The following is a 20,179-nucleotide window of genomic DNA, read 5'->3' on the forward strand; positions in this document are numbered from 1 at the left end:
TTCCCTTTCATAAATCCATGCTGACTTGGAGCGATCCTGTCACTGCTTTCCCAATGCACTGCTATTACATCTTTAATAATTGATTCCAACATTTTCCCCACTACTGATGTCAGGCTAACCGGACTATAATTACCTGCTTTCTCTCCCTCCTTTCTTAAAAAGTGGTGTTACATTAGCTACCCTCCAGTCCATAGGAACTGATCGAGTCGATAAGACTGTTGGAAAATGATCACGAATGGATCCACTATTTCTAGAGCCACTTCCTTAAGTACTCTGGGATGCAGACTATCAAGCCCTGGGGATTTATCGGCCTTCAAGCCCATCAATTTCCCTAACACAATTTCCTGATTAATAAGGATTTCCTTCAGTTACTCCTTCTCACTAGACCCTCGGTCCCCTAGTATTTCCGGAAGGTTATTTGTGTCTTCCTTCGTGAAGACAGAACCAAAATATTTGTTCAACTGGTCTGCCATTTCTTTGTTCCCCATTATAAATTCACCTGAATCTGATTGCAAGGGACCTACATTTGTCTTCACTAATCTTTTTCTCTTCACATATCTATAGAAGCTTTTGACATCAGTTTTTATGTTCCCAGCAAGCTTCCTCTCATACTCTACTTTCCCCCTCCTAATTAAACCCTTTGTCCTCCTCTGCTGAATTATAAAATTCTCCCAGTCCTCAGGTTTGCTGCTTTTTCTGGCCAATTTAGATGCCCCTTCCTTGGATCTAACACTATCCTTAATTTCCCTTGTTAGCCACGGTTGAGCCACCTTCCCAGTTTTATTTTTACTCCAGACAGGGATGTACAATTGTTGAAGTTCATCTATGTGATCTTTAAATGTTTGCCATTGCCTATCCACCGTCAACCCTGTAAGTATTATTCATCAGTCTATTCTAGCCAATTCACATCTCATACCATCGAAGTTACCTTTCCTTAAGTTCAGGACCCTAGTCTCTGAATTAACTGTGTCACTCTCCACCTTAATAAAAGAATTCTACCATATTATGTTCACTCTTCCCCAAGGGGCCTCGCACAACAAGATTGCTCATTAGTTCTTTCTCATTACACATCACCCAGTCTAGGATGGCCAGCCCTCTAGTTGGTTCCTCGACATATTGGTCTAGAAAACCATCCCTAATAGACTCCAGAAAATCCTCCTCCACACAGGCCACAAGGCGCAAGAGGTGGAAGAACAATCGCTGGGCAAAATAAATTGACGGTTTGCAAGTGCCGGATAACCAAGCCCTACAAGCGCGGTTGGGAGATGGCGCGGAAGGGGAACTGTTACAAGTTGCCCATACATTGTCGAAATGCCAAGACAATAAAATTGATCCAGGCAATAGTGAAAGATACAAGTAAACAATTACAGGCTGAGGTACAACATAATTTGGAGCAACTCCAGAATGGAGACATAGCAGATTGGATTCCGAACAGCATATTTAACAATTGGACTCTCGATAAAAAAAATGAATAACACATGCGAGGTATGAAGGAATAGTCACGCATGGGTGCTGAAATTCAGATGTATTACTGGGCGGGTGAATATGATCGGATTTATGTTGTCCATACCACAGTATGATGTAACAAAGGGAGACCCCTTATATCAGATCGATAATATTGGTGAAGTGAGAAACCAAATTCGGTTACGTTACCATCAGCCTGCCAGACGGGTGGTTAAAATTAAACAATAGTACCAAAGGCATTGACATAACTGACTGCTTTAAAATTAACCAAGTGGTTCTATGTCGAGGTACGCCACGAATGACGAATGATGATTGCAGATTCCACCAAACAAAAGGATGCATGCTAAGTATCACTCCTCTCAAACACGATTCCGAAACAATCGCTGCTCCACAAAGGAATGGAGCACAGGAGCAGCCAACCCGACGATTAAGACCAGGGGAGGAGTCACCCCCTGTGTCATCACCAACCCTAACTTGTGTTTCAGGCCCATGGGAAAAATAGATGTAAATGGATACCACATATATCCCGAGACAACGGAAATCATCCACAGAACAATCACGGATACCCTCCGAGAAGGGTAAGAAGAGGCGGTATGGGAACCGCAAGGCAAACAGATACCGGAACTAAATGAGGAACAATTACATTTGGTGCAAGGAATCCAGAATTAAAGACGACAGTATGTCCGGCTGATGGAAGAAATAGACAACTTACAGAGAGACACTAACGCAATGCTGGCTGATCAACCCTGGTACTCAAAGCTGTGGGACATTGGACTTAATATTCAAATTCACCCATGGATAAGAATAATATCACATGTACTTGTAGTAATACAGGGTCTGGTTCTGATGGTCATGATAGGATTAACATATGCACGAATTAAACAGGCCAAACGATAAGTCAGGGCACGCACTATGATTAAGGCCATAAGGGATGAAAATTTAAGCAGTCCTACAGGAAGGACTTACCTTATATAACTCTGTGGGAAGGTTTCAGGAGGTCCCGAAGCTTGGGAGATGGCCACCCAGGTGAACGAACCTATCTGGAACTTGCCTACAGGGAGATAGTTATTGGGAAATATGGCCAGCTTGGTGTATAGCCAAGGGCCAAAAAGGGGGAATTGTAAGAGAAATTTGGCATCAGGAGCACCAGCGGGACAAGGGTTAAAGTGCTGGTTCCTGCACTGGCCCATAAGGAGGTAAAAGGCCTCTCTTCGGCCTTGTACCAAGGCTCCAGAAGTTATCAATTCAATAATATTCCGACAGGATATGATGTGAGAACCTAAACAGACATTGATAAGACCTTGCGAAGAGGCTCGAGGCTCGAGGCTCACAGACAACAAGGAGGATCAGGAAAGAGAGTGCGAACGGCTGAATGCGATACTCCTGGAATCAGCACCAGGGTTATCATGGAATGATAAAAGGGGGGAATGAGAATGTGAAGAAGGGTTGCAAATGTGGTAGATGGATAGAGAATGCGGCAAAAGGATGGAGATAGGGAATCATGGGAAAATAGCTGAAGAAATGTCAAGATGCAGACAACTGCAGAATCGTCAGAAAATAAAGGGGTTACCAAGAGTTGAAGTTGAGGTTAGACACGGGTCATGAGAAAGATGCAAGGCGGCACAAAGAAAGAAAGCAATCCTAGATAGGAGGGGGAAAAGTAATGGCTTTTACTGATAAGGAGGAAGGGAAACGAATTGGGTTCTTTACTGATAAGGGAAGACAGTGTAGCAAAGCTATAACTAACCTGACCCTGACACCAGCCCTAATTGGGAGACTTTCTTGCCTGCCATTGGACGTACTCGGGGTGGGAGGCAAAAAAGGATTGGATAGACCAAGTGCTAATCAAATGTGTTCTGTTTTGAAAATGTATAACTGTTGTTGTTTTGCGCTGTAAAGAAGCTTGTCCAGAGGAAGGTAAACAAGCTCTGATTGAGAGTGTTCCTTTGTCTTGACAAATCCCGGCCGGAGAATCTTCAATAAAGGTCTTTTACAGAAAAAGCAAGAGATGTTCGCGTCAGTGTATTCGCTGAAACAGACTGAGGGAAAAAGAATCCGTATTAACACGAGCACCAACACAAACGAGGCCGAAGCGGAACGGGCTCTTCACTCACCCGCTGTGCGAGGCTTTCACCGACTCGATCTGCCGCTGGCGCTGTTGCTGTAAGCTGGTGAGGGGCGGCAGATGTCCGGCGCCGCTTTTCGACGGGAAGATCCAGTTCATGCTCCTGGCTGACGGCGGCCGCGAGCCCAGGCTCGGCAGCTGGACAAGAGCGCGGGCTCGACTACTTCACACACACAGACGGTGCACCGGTCATTTCGAGGCGGCGTAGGGCCGACTGCGGACAGGAATCAAGTGACGACCGCGCACATTCCGCTTGCATCCGACCCAGCGGCTCTCTGTGTACTACGTCATCCACATCTGTGTAAACGTCCGAACCGAATCAAATTATAATCGTTGAAGAGCTAGCCCGTGATTTTTAAATCGTTTTATCAACCTATGTTCAGCCTTGTCTAATGACAATTCGTTTTAAATTGTGTTTTTTTAACTCGGCGGTGTAAAGTTGAAAGGTTACTCCGCATGATTCGATGACGTCAGAGGGTTGCGCGGCGGCTGTAATGGAGGACACGAGTGGGGTTTTGAGGCAGTGAGGAGACGGGCTCGTATTTTAATAGTTACAGAGTTCTCAGAGCCCGCTCCCGTCTGACGCAGGTAAAACGAATGCCCTACGAACGGCAACTCGTATAAATTTGTGTTCACCATGAATAGAGTTCCTGGTTTTTTGTTTGAGATGTTCAGTTCCAACGACAACAGACCGAATGCCCTCTTCCCCAGCCCAGGTCCGTGACACTCAATGATAACAAACAACTTCTGCAGAATCGGATCTTTTTACAACCGGCAGGCTGCTGTGTTATTAAATGTAGTCATCGTGACCAAAAAATGGCTGCGGGCTTCCGCAGGTATATACATGACTCTCAGTTGCTGGGATTGGATTGCACGGCAAAGTTAACAGTTTACTTGGGGAGGCAGAGAGCGCGAGTGGGATGTGTTTTAAAATAAACTACACGTCCTGATGTTTAAAGCATTCACAAATCTAGTTTTAACACTTAAAGCAAACGATCAAAACTTTTGTTAAAAGGAATTTGTCAGCCATCGAAATAATTCACATCTATACCAGCCGGTTTGGCGATGGAAAAAGAGTAACTTCAACTCCAACAGAAACGATTTGAAAAACTGCCAGTATTTGAGAAAACAGCAAAAGTTTGTTTTGTGTCTAAAACCTCCGAGTCAAATATTACAATGACCTCCACGTATTAGTCAGTACATGTAGTATAACTATGTTGCGATTTTGTGTTACTGATTTGTCATGATTAGTTTTATTAGGAAATGAGTTATATGGATATTTAACCCTATAATGTATTGAAAACGACTTTAAAGTTCTGTCGTGGTTTCACTAAGTACCTGAAAGTAAAACTATGGTAAATTCAAATGAGATGTATCTTCATACATCGAGTACCATTATCAAAAGATCTTTTAAAAATCTTTTTTGGTTAATGTATGACATGAGACTGTAGCAACTCTGGTAGCTTAGAAGATGTTCTAAAGATTTGCTCCCTAGAGTGTGTTGCTTGTATGAACACATTCCTAAACACATTTTTGTAGTTTTGATTGTATTTTTGGAGCTTCATTGTATCATTCTGTAATTTATTGCTCCCACTCTAATGGTTACAAAGTTTCTCTGTCATGTCTAATTATTTTGCAACATTAGGATACTGAATAAGGGTTCAAATGGAATTAATGGACAGAAATATTAAGTTTTACTCTGAAGTTATACTGTTCCATTCCTACCCCGGCAAGTGATTTGCTGGAAGTGGTGACTCAGCAGAGGTGCTCGAGATATTTGTTCCTTATGTGAAGTTAAAAACCTCCAAATCTATTTTCCTTTTTTTTTTCATTCTTGACCTGTGTGTGTTGCCCTTGAGAGGTGTTGGTGGGCCACTTTCTTGAACTGCTGCAGTGTGTGGTGAAGGGGCCCCTACAATGCTGTTAGGTAGGAAGTTCAAGGATTTTGACCCAGCAACAATAAAGAAGTAGTGAAATATGTCCAAGTCAGGATGATGTGTGACTTGAAGGGGAACCTGGAGGTGATGCTGTTCTCCTGCACCTGATGTCCCTGCCTTTCTAGATAGTGGAGGTCGTGGGTTTAGGAGGTGCTGCGGAATTATTCTTGCCGAGTTGCTGGGTGGATCCTGTCACACACTGCAGCCACGTTAGGCCAGTAGTGGAGGGAGTGGATGTTTTGACTAGTGGGTGAAGTTCCGATCAAACAAACTGTTTTGTCCTGGATGGTGTCAAGCTTCTTGAATGTTGTAGCAGCTGACCCATCCAGGACAATCCTGACTTGTGCCTCATGGGTGGTGGAAAGGCCTGGGGTGTCGGGAGGTAAGCAACACACCGCAGAATACCCAGCGTCTGAATCATAGAATTATGAATGGTTACAGTCCAGAGGGAGATGGTTACAGTCCAGAGGGAGGCCATTCGGCCTGTTGAGTCCGTGCTGGCTCTCTGCAAGAGCACTTCAGCTAGTCCCACTCCCCTGCCCTTTCCCCGTAGCCCTGCAAATCTTTTTCCTTCAGGTACTTATCCTGTTCCCTTTTGAAAGCCACAATTGAGTTTGCCTCCACCAGCTTTCAGGCAGTGCATTCCAGATCCTAACCACTCACTGCATAAAAAAGTTTTGCCTCATGTCGCCTTTGGTTCTTTTGCCGAATCTGCTTAATGTTGTTAATGGATTAGATGCATGTGTAACAAAACAAAAAATTCCTATCTTAAAAGGGGAAAAATGTGTTATGTACTTTAAGTGTGGTGCTTTGCCATCACCTCTGTAAACAACTTGAAAAAAAAATGCATTATAGGTTGATGGGGATAATTTTCCATCCCTATAACAAACTGCTATTTTTGGAGCATGCACTCTGTTAACATTTTGAGCAGCTTTGCACTAAATATAGCTAATTCATATCCTTTCGGATCCTGAATATTGAACAGAATTCTGAGCAGAGTTTCTCCACTCCAATCCCAAATACTTGAATTTCCTGGCAATTTTCTTTTAAACTTTTCTGTCCAAACTCTCAGAATTCTATATACAAGCCACATTTTGGAAAACAATGAAACAATCTATTTGTTACCCACAAATCTTCGGTCTTTGCAAACTATCGCCCCATCTTCAACCTCCCAAATTATACCCATATTTTCCGCAATTCTACGTTTCAATCTCTCCAATCGTGTGTCCACCCCTACCACAGCAATAAAATAGTCTTAAACAAAGTCACAAATAACCTTCTCTGTGATTGCGACCGTCATTCCTCAACCTCTCAACAGCCTTTCACATAGTGGACAATGCCATTCTCTGCCCTCGCCTCTCCTCCATTGTCCAGCTCAGTGAAACTACCCTCACTTGGTTCCACTCTTGCCTATCCAATCATAGCCAGAGCATCTCTAGCAATGGCTTTTCTTTCCACCCCCCACATTGTCACCGCGAGTCTCCCAACCATTTATCTTTGGCTTTTTTTCCTCATTTACATACTGCTCCTAAGTGACACCATCCGAAAACACGAAGCTGGGTTCCACATGCACACTGACCGCACCCAGCTCTACATCACTACCACCTCTCTCGACTGCTCCTGTGCCTCTGTTGTCAGACAGCTTGCCCAAAAGCCAGTCCAGGATGAGCCCCCATTTCCTCCAGTTAAAAGTTGGGAAATCACAGCCAGTGTTTTTGGCCTCTGCCACCAAGAATTCAATCCCCCTTCTTGGCCACACTCTCAGGTTCAACCAGACTATCCGCAACCTCTGCATCTTATTTAACCCTGAGCTGAGTTTTCGACATATCCTCTCAATCACAAAGATCACCTACTTACACCTCTAATATTATCTTAGTCACCCCTGCTTTAGCCCACGTGATGCTGAAACCCTTATCCATTCCTTTGTCGCTTCCAGATTCGGCTATTCCAATGCTCTTCTGATCATCCTCCAATCTTCCACCCTCCATAAACTTCAGCTCATCCAAAATTGTGCTTACTGATCTAAAATTCTCCTATTCATGTTTAAATTTCTTCATGGTTTTGTCTATCCCTATCTCTATAACCTTCTCCAGCTCTACAACCCATCAAAAACTCTGCATTCCTGCAATTCTGGCCCATTGTGCAACCCCATTCTCTTCCTCTCACCATTGGTGGGCGTGCCTTCAGTCATCCAGGCCCTAAACTCTAGAATTCCTTCCCTAAGACTCTGCCTCTGCACTTCCCTCTCTTCCTCTTGTTCAGTGTTGATATTTGTCTGATTATGCTTCTGTGAAGCATCTTGGGATTTTTTTTAACATTAAAGTTGCTATATTAATGCAGGTTGTTGTTGCACTAAGAGAGCTGTCAGGTATTTGCTGACATGATAAAATTTTACCCTACCTTTTTGGACAATTGTTTTTGTTTTACGGTCATGATCAGTTATTTATATTTTGAAAAATACTCAATAAAATGAGAAAATCTGCCTGTGATTTGGTCTATGATGAGATCAGGTGCATTGCAAAAGTGCTTGGGTAAAATTTTATATGTTCGCTATATTTATTTGTACCTCTTTTCTTTTGGAGATACCTTTTTGTTTTATAAAAGAGCATATATTTTCTTAACCTTCAAAAAAATGTGAAGGAACTTGCAGTTAGAGTATATTTATTGTCACGAAGAAACCTGCTTCATGATTATTTCAGTGTTTGTGTTGATGCTGAAATCCTGCTGCTTGATTTGTTATTGTTTCATATTTTTCTGCATTCTAATTTCGGTCATGTTTATGTTTTGAAGGTAAATATTGGGAGTAAAAGCCGGGCAGTAAGTTTGGACTTCCTCATATGTAACTGCCCCACCTGAGGTGTAGTGCTTTGATGACTGCTATTTGAATTCGGCAACATGCCAGCAGCGACAGTAGATCATAGCCAAAGAATCTGTGAGGTCTGGGCTTGTAACCTCGATGAAGAGATGAAGAGAATACGTCAAGTAATTCGTAAATTCAACTATGTTGCAATGGTAAGTTAGTTATTTGTGTGTTCTTCAAAAAATAAACTTTCAGTAATGTAGATTCTGGAAAATATATAATTATATTAAAATGTTGGTCGTGGCCTCGAGTGTTTTTATGAGTATTTTCTAATAAATTCTAAAATATTAATTGCTTTCAAGTTTTTTTCCATCACTGTTAGCTATTTCATAATGGGAGGCAATCATTAGTTTCTGAGTGAGCAAATCTGCATTAAATTCCTTTTTTTTTCAATGTGCAATTGGCTCAAAAATATTTTAAAATGCTGATGCTTTTGGGCTGTTTGTCATGAAGTCGGCTATAGCAAATTGTGGGTAATATAGATGTTCATCTTGGAAAGATATTTATGTGAACACTCGCCTAAATAAATAATATCTAAATATCCTGATATATTTCAGTTTCTGCACTGACTTTCCTATTCTAGTGTCAGAACTGGTAAACATAAGAACATAAGAAATAGGAGCAGGAGTAGGCCATTTGGCACCTCGCGCCTGCTCTGCCATTTAATAAGATCATGGCTGATCTGATCATGGACTCAGTTCCACTTCCCTGCCCGCTCCCCATAACCCTATATTCCCTTATCACTCAAAAATCTGTCTATCTCTGCCTTAAATATATTCAATGACCTAGCTTCCACAGCTCTCTGGGGCAGAGAATTCCATAGATTTACAACCGTCTGAGAAGAAATTTCTCCTCATCTCAGTTTTAAATGGGTAGCCCCTTATTCTAAGACCATGTCCCCTAGTTTTAGTTTCTCCTATGAGTGGAAATATCCTCTCTGCATCAACCTTGTCTAGCCCCCTCATTATCTTGTATGTTTCGATAAGATCACCTCTCATTCTTCTGAACTCCAATGAGTATAGGCCCAACCTACTCAACCTATCCTCATAAGTCAATCCCCTCATTTCCGGGGAATCAACCTAATGAACCTTCTCTGAACAGCCTCCAATGCAAGTATATCCTTCCTTGAATACGGAGACCAGAACTGTACGCAGTACTCCAGGTGTGGCCTCACCAATACCCTGTACAGTTGGAGCAGGACCTCTCTGATTTTATATTCTATCCCCCTTACAATAAAGGCCAACATTCCATTTGCCTTCCTGATTACTTGCTGTACCTGCAAACTAACTTTTTGTGTTTCATGCACAAGGACCCCCAGGTCTCTTTGTACTGCAGCACTTTGCAATTTTTCTCCATTTAAATTATAATTTGCTTTTCTATTTTTTTTCTATCCAAAGTGGATAACCTCACATTTTCCCACATTATACTCCATCTACCAATTTTTTGCCCACTCACTTAGCCTGTCTATATCTCTCTGCAGATTTTTTGTGTCCTCTTCACAATTTGCTTTTCCACCCATCTTTGTATCATCAGCAAACTGGGCTACATTACACTTGGTCCCTTCATCCAAGTCGTTAATATAGATTGTAAATAGTTGAGGACCCAGCACCGATCCCTGCGGTACCCCACTAGTTACTGTTTGCCAACCAGAAAATGACCCATTTATTCTGACTCTCTGTTTTCTGTTAGTTAGCCAATCCTCTATCCATGCTAATATATTACCCCCAACCCCATGAACTTTTATCTTGTGCAGTAAGCTTTTATGTGGCACCTTATCGAATGCCTTCTGGAAATCCAAATACACCACATCCACTGGTTCCCCCTTATCCACCCTGCTCGTTATATCCTCAAAGAACTTCAGCAAATTTGTCAAACATGATTTCCCTTTCGTAAAACCATGCTGACTCTGCTTAATTGAATGATGCTTTTCCAAATGTCCTGCTGCTGCTTCCTTAATAATGGATTCCAGCACTTTCCCAACGATACATAGAAACATTCGGCCCTTCTAGCCTGCACTGCCATTCAATGAGTTCATGGCTGAACATGCAACTTCAGTACCCCATTCCTGCTTTCTCGCCATACCCCTTGATCCCCCTAGTAGTAAGGACTTCATCTAACTCCTGTTTGAATATATTTAGTGAATTGGCCTCAACAACTTTCTGTGGTAGAGAATTCTACAGGTTCACCACTCTCTGGGTGAAGAAATTTCTCCTCATCTCGGTCCTAAATGGCTTACCCCTTATCCTTAGACTGTGTCCCCTGGTTCTGGACTTCCCCAACATTGGGAACATTCTTTCTGCATCTAACCTATCTAAACCCATCAGAATTTTAAAAGTTTCTATGAGGTCCCCTCTCATTCTTCTGAACTCCAGTGAATACAAGCCCAGTTGATCTAGTCTTTCTTGATAGGTCAGTCCCGCCATCCCGGGAATCAGTCTGGTGAACCTTCGCTGCACTCCCTCAATAGCAAGAATGTCCTTCCTCAGGTTAGGAGACCAAAACTGTACACAATACTCCAGGTGTGGCCTCACCAATGCCCTGTACAACTGTAGCAACACCTCCCTGCCCCTGTACTCAAATCCCCTCGCTATGAAGGCCAACATGCCATTTGCTTTCTTAACCGCCTGCTGTACCTGCATGTCAACCTTCAATACATGTTAGGTTAACTGGTCTATAGTTTTCTGCTATTTGTCTGCCTCCTTTTTTTTTTTAAATAGGGGCGTTACATTTCCATTTTTCATATCTGCTGGAACCGCCCCAGAATCCAGGGAATTTTTGGTAGATCAACACAAATTAATCCACTATCTCTGCAGCCACTTCTTTTAAGACCCTAGGATGTAAACCATCAGGTCCAGGGGACTTGTCCACCTTTCGTCCCATTATTTTGCTGAGTACTACTTCTTTAGTGATTGTATTAAGTTTCTCCCTACCTATAGCTCTTTGTTTATCCACTATTGGGATGTTTTTAGTGTCTTCTACCATGAACAACAATATAAAATATTTGTTCAGCGTCTCTGCTATTTCCTTGTTTTCCATTATTAATTCCCCAGTCTCATCCTCTAGGGGACCAACATTTACTTTAGCCACTCTTTCCATTTTTATGTACCTGTAGAAACTCTTATTATCTGTTTTTATATTTCGTGCTAGTTTATTATTTCATTATCTATCTTCCCTCTCTCTCATTTTTTTAGTCGTTCTTTGCTGGCTTTTAAACATTTCCCAATCCTCTGGCCTTCCACTAGTCTTGGCCACATTGTATGCCCTTGTTTTCAATTTAATACCATTCCTTATTTCCTTAGTTAGCCATGAATGGTTATCCCTTCTCTTAGTCTTTCCTTTTCATTGGGATATATTTTTGTTGCGAGTTATGAAATATCTCTTTAAATGTCTGCCACTGTTCAACCATCCCATACTTAAATCTATTTTCCCAGTCCACTTTAACCAACTCTGCCTTCATACCTTTGTAGTCTCCTTTATTTAAGCTTGGGTCACTGGTTTGAGATCCAACTTTCTCACCCTCCAACTGATTTTGAAATTCAACCATGTTATGGTCACTCATTCCTAGAGGATCCTTTACTAAGAGATAATTTATTAATCCTGTCTCATTACTTGGAAGAAGGAATTGAGTGTAACGTAGCCAAGTTTGCTGACGATACAAAGATGGGAGAAAAGCAATATGTGAGGAGGACACGCAAAATCTGCAAAAGGACATACACAGGCTAAGTGGGCAAAAATTTGGCAGATGGAGTATAATGTTGGAAAGCATGAGGTCATGCACTTTGGCAGTACAAGTTAAAGAGCAAGTTATTATTTAAATGGAAAAAGATTGCAAAGTGCTGCAGTACAGTGGGACCTGGGGGTACTTGTGCATGAAACACAAAAGGATATATGCAGTTACAGCAAGTGATCAGGAAGGCCAATGGAATCTTGGCCTTTATTGCAAAGGAGATGGAGTATAAAAGCAGGGAAGTCTTGCTACAGCTGCGCAGGGCATTGGTGAGGCCACACCTGGAGTATTGCGTGCAATTTTGGTTTCCATATTTACGAAAGGATATACTTGCTTTGGAGGCAGTTCAGAGAAGGTTCACAAGGTTGATTCTGGGGATGATGGCGTTGACTTAAGAGGAAAAGTTGAGTAGGTTGGACCTCTACTCATTGGAATTCAGAAGAATGAGAGGTGATCTTATTGAAACTTATAAGATTATGACAAGGCTTGACAAGGTGGATGCAGAGAGGATGTTTGCACTGATGGAGGAAACTAGAACTAGAGGGCATGATCTTAGAATAAGGGGCCGCCCATTTAAAACAGAGTTGAGAAATTTCTTCTGAGGGTTGTAAATCTGTGGAATTCGCTGCCTCAGAGAGCTGTGGAAGCTGGGACATTAAATAAATTTAAGCCAGAAATAGACAGTTTCTTAAACGATAAGGGGTTATGGGGAGCGGGCAGAGAGGTGGAGCTGAGTCCATGATCGGATTAGCCATGATCTTATTGAATGGATGAGCAGGCTTGAGGGGCTGTATGGCCTACTCCTGTTCCTATTTCTTATGTTCTTATGTTCTTATTACACAGTACCAGATCTAAGATAGCCTGCTCCCTGGTTGGTTCCACAACGTACTGTTCAAGGAAACTATCCCAGATACACTCTAGGAATTCTTCCTTAAGGCTACCCTGGCCAGTTTGCTTTGTCCAGTCAGTATGACAGAGGACAGCAGGTTTGTGCTCCACACAGCCACTGGCACTTCCCTGGGGCGGCACCTCAGCTATTCTAGTATTCTGTTGGAGGACAGATTGTTGGACTGCTGTGACAGTCTGCAAGCCTATTTCCACCTGGCAAACACAGCCACAATGGCAGCAGCCTGAGTTTGCGTGGCAGCAAGCTTAGCTTGTACAAAAGAATTCTGAGATTCCTCTGCAGCACTCTGACATTGGGTCGCTTTCGCTTGTGCTGCAATGGAAGCTTAGATATCGCGCATCAGACCCTGCATCATGTTGGGTCCACAAGTGTTCTAATGAAGTTGCCAATTACTTACATCCTGGAAATCATGGGCTCCAAGCACTGCTCAAAGCCCCGAGCAAGGTTGGAACCGGACTCTTCCATGCTCCTTGATGGCGACAACACGCTCTCTGGTAACACAAAAAAATAGGTACAGGAGTAGGCCATTCAGCCCTTCGAGCCTGCACCACCATTCAATAAAATCATGGCTGATCATTCACCTCAGTACCCCTTTCCTGCTTTCTCTCCATACCCCTTGAGGGGAGGGCAGCAGCAGCTGCCAAGTTCATGGCACCGTGGCTGGCTCTGCTGCACAGGAGGGCAGGAAACAGAGTGGGAGAGCGATAGTGATAGGAGATTCAATTGTAAGGGGATTAGATAGGCATTTCTGCGGCCGCAACCGAGACTCCAGGATGGTATGATGCCTCCCTGGTGCAAGGATCAAGGATGTCTCGGAGCGGGTGCAGGACATTCTGAAAAGGGAGGGTGAACAGCCAGTTGTCGTGGTGCACATTGGTACCAACGATATAGGTAAAAAAAAAAGGGATGAGGTCCTACGAGACGAATTTAAGGAGCTAGGAGCTAAATTAAAACGTAGGACCTCAAAAGTAGTAATCTTGGGATTGCTACCGGTGCCACGTGCTAGTCAGAGTAGGAATCGCAGGATAGCTCAGATGAATACGTGGCTTGAGCAGTGGTGCAGCAGGGAGGGATTCAAATTCCTGGGGCATTGGAACCGGTTCTGGGGGAGGTGGGACCACTGCAAACCGGACAGTCTGTACCTGGGCAGGACCGGAACCTATGTCCTAGGGGGAGTGTTTGCTAGTGCTGTTGGGGAGGAGTTAAACTAACATGGCAGGGGGATGGGAACCAATGCAGGGAGACCGAGGGAAACAAAAATGTGCCAAAAGCAAAAGACAGAAAGGAGATGAGTAAAAGTGGAGGGCAGAGAAACCCAAGGCAAAAAACAAAAAGGGCCACTGTGCAGCAAAATTCTAAAGGGTCAAAGTGTAATAAAAAGGCAAGCATGAAAGCTCGGTGCCTCAATGCAAGGAGTATTCGGAACACAGGAGAGGGCTCTGAGCTAGTTAGAATAAGTGAGAGCTCAGATGAACAGGATCAAAAGAAAGAATGCAAAAGGCAGGAGGCAACAGAGCAGAGTAGTACTGGGGTAAGTATAAACCGCAAGGTGACAGGAAGGGACAATATGTATGAATATAAAGGGGCTGCAGGAGGGGTCAAAACTAAAAATCATGGTTTAAAAACTAGTATTAAAAAACTCAACCTAAACGCACGCAGCATTCGAAATAAAGTAAATGAGTTGACGGTACAAATCATTACAAATGGGTATGATTTGGTGGCCATTACAGAAACGTGGTTGCAGGGTGGCCAAGACTGGGAATTAAACATATAGGGGTATCTGACAATTCGGAAAGATAGACAAGAAGGGAAAGGAGGTGGGGTAGCTCTGTTAATAAAGGAAGATATCAGGGCAGTTGTGAGACGATATTGACTCTAATGAACAAAATGTGGGTGGAGATTAGATAGTAAGGGGAAAAAGTCACTGGTGGGCGTAGTTTATAGGCCCCCAAATAATAACTTCACGGTGGGGTGGGCAATAATCAAGGGAATAATGGAGGCCTGTGAAAAAGGAACGGCAGTAATCATGGGGGATTTTAACCTACATATCGATTAGTCAAATCAAATCGCACGGGGTAGCCTTGAGGAGGAATTCATAGAATGCATATGGGATTGTTTCTTAGAACAGTATGTTACAGAACTTACAAGGGAGCAAGCGATCTTAGATCTGGTCCTGTGTAATGAGACAGGAATAATAAACGATCTCCTTAGTAAAAGATCCTCTCAGAATGAGTGATCACAGTATGGTTGAATTTGTAATACAGATTGAGGGTGAGGAAGTAGTGTCTCAAATGAGCGTACTATGCTTAAACAAAGGGGACTACAGTGGGATGAGGGCAGAGTTGGCTAAAGTAGACTGGAAACACAGACTAAATGGTGGCACAATTGAGGAACAGTGGAGGACTTTTAAGGAGCTCTTTCATAGTGCTCAACAAAAATATATTCCAATGAAAAAGAAGGGCAGTAAGAGAAGGGATAACCAGCCGTGGATAACCAAGGAAATAAAGGAGAGTATCAAATTAAAAGCCAATGCATATAAGGTGGCCAAGGTTAGTGGGAAACGAGAAGATTGGGAACATTTTAAACGACAACAAAGAATGACTAAGAAAGCAATAAAGAAAGGAAAGATAGATTACGAAAGTAAACTTGCGCAAAACATAAAAACAGATAGTAAAAGCTTTTGCAGATATATAAAACGGAAAAGAGTGACTAAAGTAAATGTTGGTCCCTGAGAAGATGAGAAGGGGGATTTAATAATGGGAAACGTGGAAATGACTGAGACTTTAAACAATTATTTTGCTTCGGTCTTCACAGTGGAAGACACAAAAACCATGCCAAAAATTGCTGGTCACAGGAATGTGGGAAGGGAGGACCTTGAGATAATCACTATCACTAGGGGGGTAGTGTTGGACAGGCTAACGGGTCTCGAGGAAGACAAGTCCCCTGGTCCTGATGAAATGCATCCCAGGGTATTAAGAGATGGCGGAAGTTATAGCAGATGCATTCGTTATAATCTACCAAAATTCTCTGGACTCTGGGGAGGTACCAGCGGATTGGAAAGCAGCTAATGTAACACCTCTGTTTAAAAAAGGGGGCAGTCAAAAGGCAGGTAACTATAGGCCGGTTCGTTTAACATCTGTAGTTGGGAAAATGCTTGAAGCTATCATTAAGGAAGAAATAGCGGGACATCTAGATAGGAATAGTGCGATCAAGCAGACGCAACATGGATTCATGAAGGGGAAATCATGTTTAACTAACTTACTGGAATTCTTTGAGGATATAACGAACATGGTGGATAGAGGTGTACCGATGGATGTGGTGTATTTAGATTTCCAAAAGGCATTCGATAAGGTGCCACACACAAGGTTACTGCAGAAGATAAAGGTACGTGGAGTCAGAGGAAATGTATTAGCATGGATAGAGAATTGGCTGGCTAACAGAAAGCAGAGAGTCGGGATAAATGGGTCCTTTTCGGGTTAGAAATCGGTGGTTAATGGTGTGCCACAGGGATCAGTGCTGGGACCACAACTGTTTACAATATACATAGATGACCTGGAAGAGGGGACAGAGTGTAGTGTAACAAAATTTGCAGATGATACAAAGATTAGTGGGAAAGCGGGTTGTGTAGAGGACACAGAGGCTACAAAGAGATTTGGATAGGTTAAGCGAATGGGCTAAGGTTTGGCAGATGGAATACAATGTCGGAAAGTGTGAGGTCATCCACCTTGCGGAAAAAAACAGTAAAAGGGAATATTATTTGAATGGGGAGAAATTACAACATGCTGCGATGCAGAGGGACCTGGGGGTCCTTGTGCATGAAACTCTTTTTGGAGTTTATCTGCAAAACAAAACACATTAAACCGTGCCACCCGACCTGGGTGACACACCAGACATTTACAAGGCCCTTTTTTTCTTTTTTTGGTTTTTTTTGGGGTTTTTTTTTGGGCACTAAAATCACAATTTTTCCCCAGTGCCCCCTATAAAAGGGAAGGGGACACTAAAAACACCGGCAATTAAAACAAATTAAACTTTAAAAACGTAAAATCAAATTAAAATTTGGTTGCCGGGCGTGATGATGCACTCCAGTCCCTCCGGTGCCCACCTCTTGTGCATGAATCTCAAAAAGTTAGTTTGCAGGTGCAGCAGGTAATCAGGAAGGCGAATGGAATGTTGGCCTTCATTGCGAGAGGGATGGAGTACAAAAACAGGGAGGTCCTGCTGCAACTGTATAGGGTATTGGTGAGGCCGCACCTGGAGTACTGCGTGCAGTTTTGGTCACCTTACTTAAGGAAGGATATATTAGCTTTGGAGGGGGTACAGAGACGATTCACTCAGCTGATTCCGGAGATGAGGGGGTTACCTTATGATGGTAGATTGAGTAAACTGGGTCTTTACTCGTTGGAGTTCATAAGGATGAGGGGTGATCTTATAGAAACATTTAAAATAATGAAAGGGATAGACAAGATAGAGGCAGAGAGGTCGTTTCCACTGATCGAGGAGACTAGAACTAGGGGGCACAGCCTCAAAATACAGGGGAGCCAAATTAAAACCGAGTTGAGAAGGAATTTCTTCTCCCAGAGAGTTATGAATCTGTGGAATTCTCTGCCCAAGGAAGCAGTTGAGGCTAGCTCATTAAATGTATTCAAATCACAGATAGATAGATTTTTAACCAATAAGGGAATTAAGGGTTACGGGGAGCGGGCGGGTAAGTGGAACTGAGTCCACGACCAGATCAGCCATGATCTTGTTGAATGGCGGAGCAGGCTCGAGGGGCTGAATAGCCTATTCCTGTTCTTAATTCTCATGTTCTTAATTCTCATGTTCTTATATTCTTATGTATCCCTTTAGCCATAGGGCTATATCTAACTCCCTCTTGAATATATCCAACGAACTGGCATCAACAACTCTCTGCGGTAGAGAATTCCACAGGTTAACAACTCTCTTAGTGAAGAAGTTTTTCCTCATCTCATTCCCAAATGGCTTACCCCTATCCTTAGACTGTGTCCCCTGGTTCTGGACTTCCCCAACATTGGGAACATTCAGCCTGCATCTAACCTGTCCAGTCCCGTCAGAATTTTATATGTTTCTATGAGATCCCCCCCCCCCCCCCCCCTCATCCTTCTAAACTCCAGTGAATAAAGGCCCAGACGATCCAGTCTCTCCTCATATGTCAGTCCTGCCATCCCTGGAATCAGCCTGGTGAGCCTTCGCTGCACTCCCTCAATAGCAAGAACATCCTTCCTCAGATTAGTAGACCAAAACTGAACACAATATTCCAGGTGAGGCTTCACCAAAGCCCTGTACAACTGCGGTAGGACCTAACTGGACTGGCAGGTTAGATGCAGGAAGAATGTTCCTGATGTTGGGGATGTCCAGAACCAGGGGACACAGTCTAAGGATAAGGGGTAAGCCATTTAGGACTGAGATGAGGAGAAACTTCTTCACTCAGAGAGTTGTTAACCTGTGGAATTACCTACCGCAGAGTGTTGTTGATGCCTGTTCGTTGGATATATTCAAGAGGGAGTTAGATGTGGCCCTTATGGCTAAAGGTATCAAGGGGTATGGAGAGAAAGCAGGAAAGGGGTACTGAGGTGAAAGATCAGCCATGATCTTATTGAATGGTGGTTCAGGCTTGAAGGGCCGAATGGCCTACTCCTGCACATATTTTCTATGTTTCTAATATTCTGCCTTCGTGTTTTTGCCACCAAAGTGGATAACCTCACATTTAACCACATTATACTGCATCTGCCATGCATTTGACCACTCACCTAACCTGTTCAAGTCACCCTGCAGCCTCTTAGCATCCTCCTCACAGCTCACACAGCCACCCAGTTTAGTGTCATCTGCAAACCTGGAGATATTACACTCAATTCATTCATCTAAATCATTGATGTAGATTGTAAATAGCTGGGGTCCCAGCACTGAGCCCTGTGGCACCCCACTAGTCACTGCCTGCCATTCTGAAAAGGACCTGTTTATCCCAACTCTGCCAATCCACCAACCATTTCTCTATGCCTGCCCATCACCCTTCTTCTGAAAGCAGCCCCATCAAAGTCCTCATCTGAATCCTCTGCAGCATAACTTGTGCGCGACCTTGCCCTCTGGCACCTGCGCTACCCTTTTACCCTACTCTGGTTGCAGGTCGCTTGTGCCTGGTGACTCACCATGTGCAAATCCCACCTCTACTACCCTCTAAAGTCCGCGCAGTGCCAGTTTCTGAGCTGGTGCCTGCGCGTGAGATCGCATGACAGTGTCTCTTCTCCATCGCTCCCCTCTTGCTCTTCCTGCACTGGCTGGAAAACTTGAAGTTCTTGGGTATCTGAAAGGAGAAAGACAGAAGGGTGCGGTTGTGGTGAGGAGAGCGAGGAAGGCAAGATGTGCATTCTTACACCATCAGCAGCTTGTAAGTGAGAAGTGATTGTAGGATGAGGGGGAAGTGGGATGTGAGAAGGAAGATTAGGTATGAGCATACCGTCATCATCAATGGTTTCAGCCTCATCGATCGCTATGACATCAGTGACAGTCCCTTCAATGATATCTAGCATTGTCTCTTCCAGTTGGGATGGATATGCAGCCGTGCCTGTCCCTTGCGGGTTAGCTGCTGCTCTCTCTCTTGTTATGCACCACCTTGGCCGCAAGCCAAAGGGAAGTATGTCAATGAGTGGTGCAATGTCTTTGGGTGATGTGCCTGCCATGGTTGAATAGCTGTCATTGTGTGCAAGGTGTGAGATATGGGTGTGAGGCTTGCAGCAGTGTTAAGTGTGTGAGGGTGAAGTGAAGCTATGCTTGTGAGCTGAGTGGTGATTGCTAGAGATTATTGGTAGGTAAGTGATGAGGTGTGGTGCATTGAGCAGTGTGTGAGTTTATTGTTGCAGTTAGTGGGATATAGCATTTGATGATGCATTCACTGACCATGACCACTCACGTGAGGTCATTAAACTTTAAACTTCTTTCGGCACTGGATCCAGTTCCTCGGGGAAGACTGCAGGCACTAACCGCTTCAGCTATCTGCTCCCACTGACTCCTTACAGTCAGTCTGGAGGGCCACCTGGACCACTGTAGGTAGAGAAACTGTCTCCTCTTTTCAACCCTTTGCACCAAGGCCTCCAGCGCTGCGCCTGAGAATCTAGGTGCTCTTTCTTTGCCCTGTTAAGCCATA

The 20,179-nt window shown here is 43.5% G+C and overlaps 2 protein-coding genes across 3 annotated transcripts in view; one reads left to right on the forward strand and one right to left on the reverse strand.

Annotated features, from left to right (window-relative positions):
• The window catches only part of vps37a (VPS37A subunit of ESCRT-I), a 54,645-nt gene extending 50,782 nt beyond the window's left edge, over positions 1 to 3,863 (reverse strand). The window contains exon 1 of the mRNA XM_070869791.1: positions 3,579 to 3,863. Coding sequence (XP_070725892.1) covers positions 3,579 to 3,688 — 110 coding nt within the window. The 5' untranslated portion in view covers positions 3,689 to 3,863. The remainder of the gene's footprint in view (positions 1 to 3,578) is intronic.
• Positions 3,864 to 4,076: 213 nt separating this feature from the next.
• The window catches only part of cnot7 (CCR4-NOT transcription complex, subunit 7), a 72,816-nt gene continuing 56,713 nt past the window's right edge, over positions 4,077 to 20,179 (forward strand). Inside the window, exons 1-2 of one of the 2 annotated variants that reach the window (XM_070862609.1) lie at positions 4,077 to 4,177; positions 8,317 to 8,538. In XM_070862609.1, coding sequence (XP_070718710.1) covers positions 8,422 to 8,538 — 117 coding nt within the window. In that variant the 5' untranslated portion in view covers positions 4,077 to 4,177; positions 8,317 to 8,421. Of the gene's footprint in view, positions 4,178 to 8,316; positions 8,539 to 20,179 lie in introns of those variants that run through there. The other variant, XM_070862600.1, reaches the window with a different exon arrangement.

The sequence above is a fragment of the Pristiophorus japonicus genome, chromosome 2 (genome assembly GCF_044704955.1).
Source record: "Pristiophorus japonicus isolate sPriJap1 chromosome 2, sPriJap1.hap1, whole genome shotgun sequence".
Classification (NCBI taxonomy): domain Eukaryota; kingdom Metazoa; phylum Chordata; class Chondrichthyes; family Pristiophoridae; genus Pristiophorus; species Pristiophorus japonicus.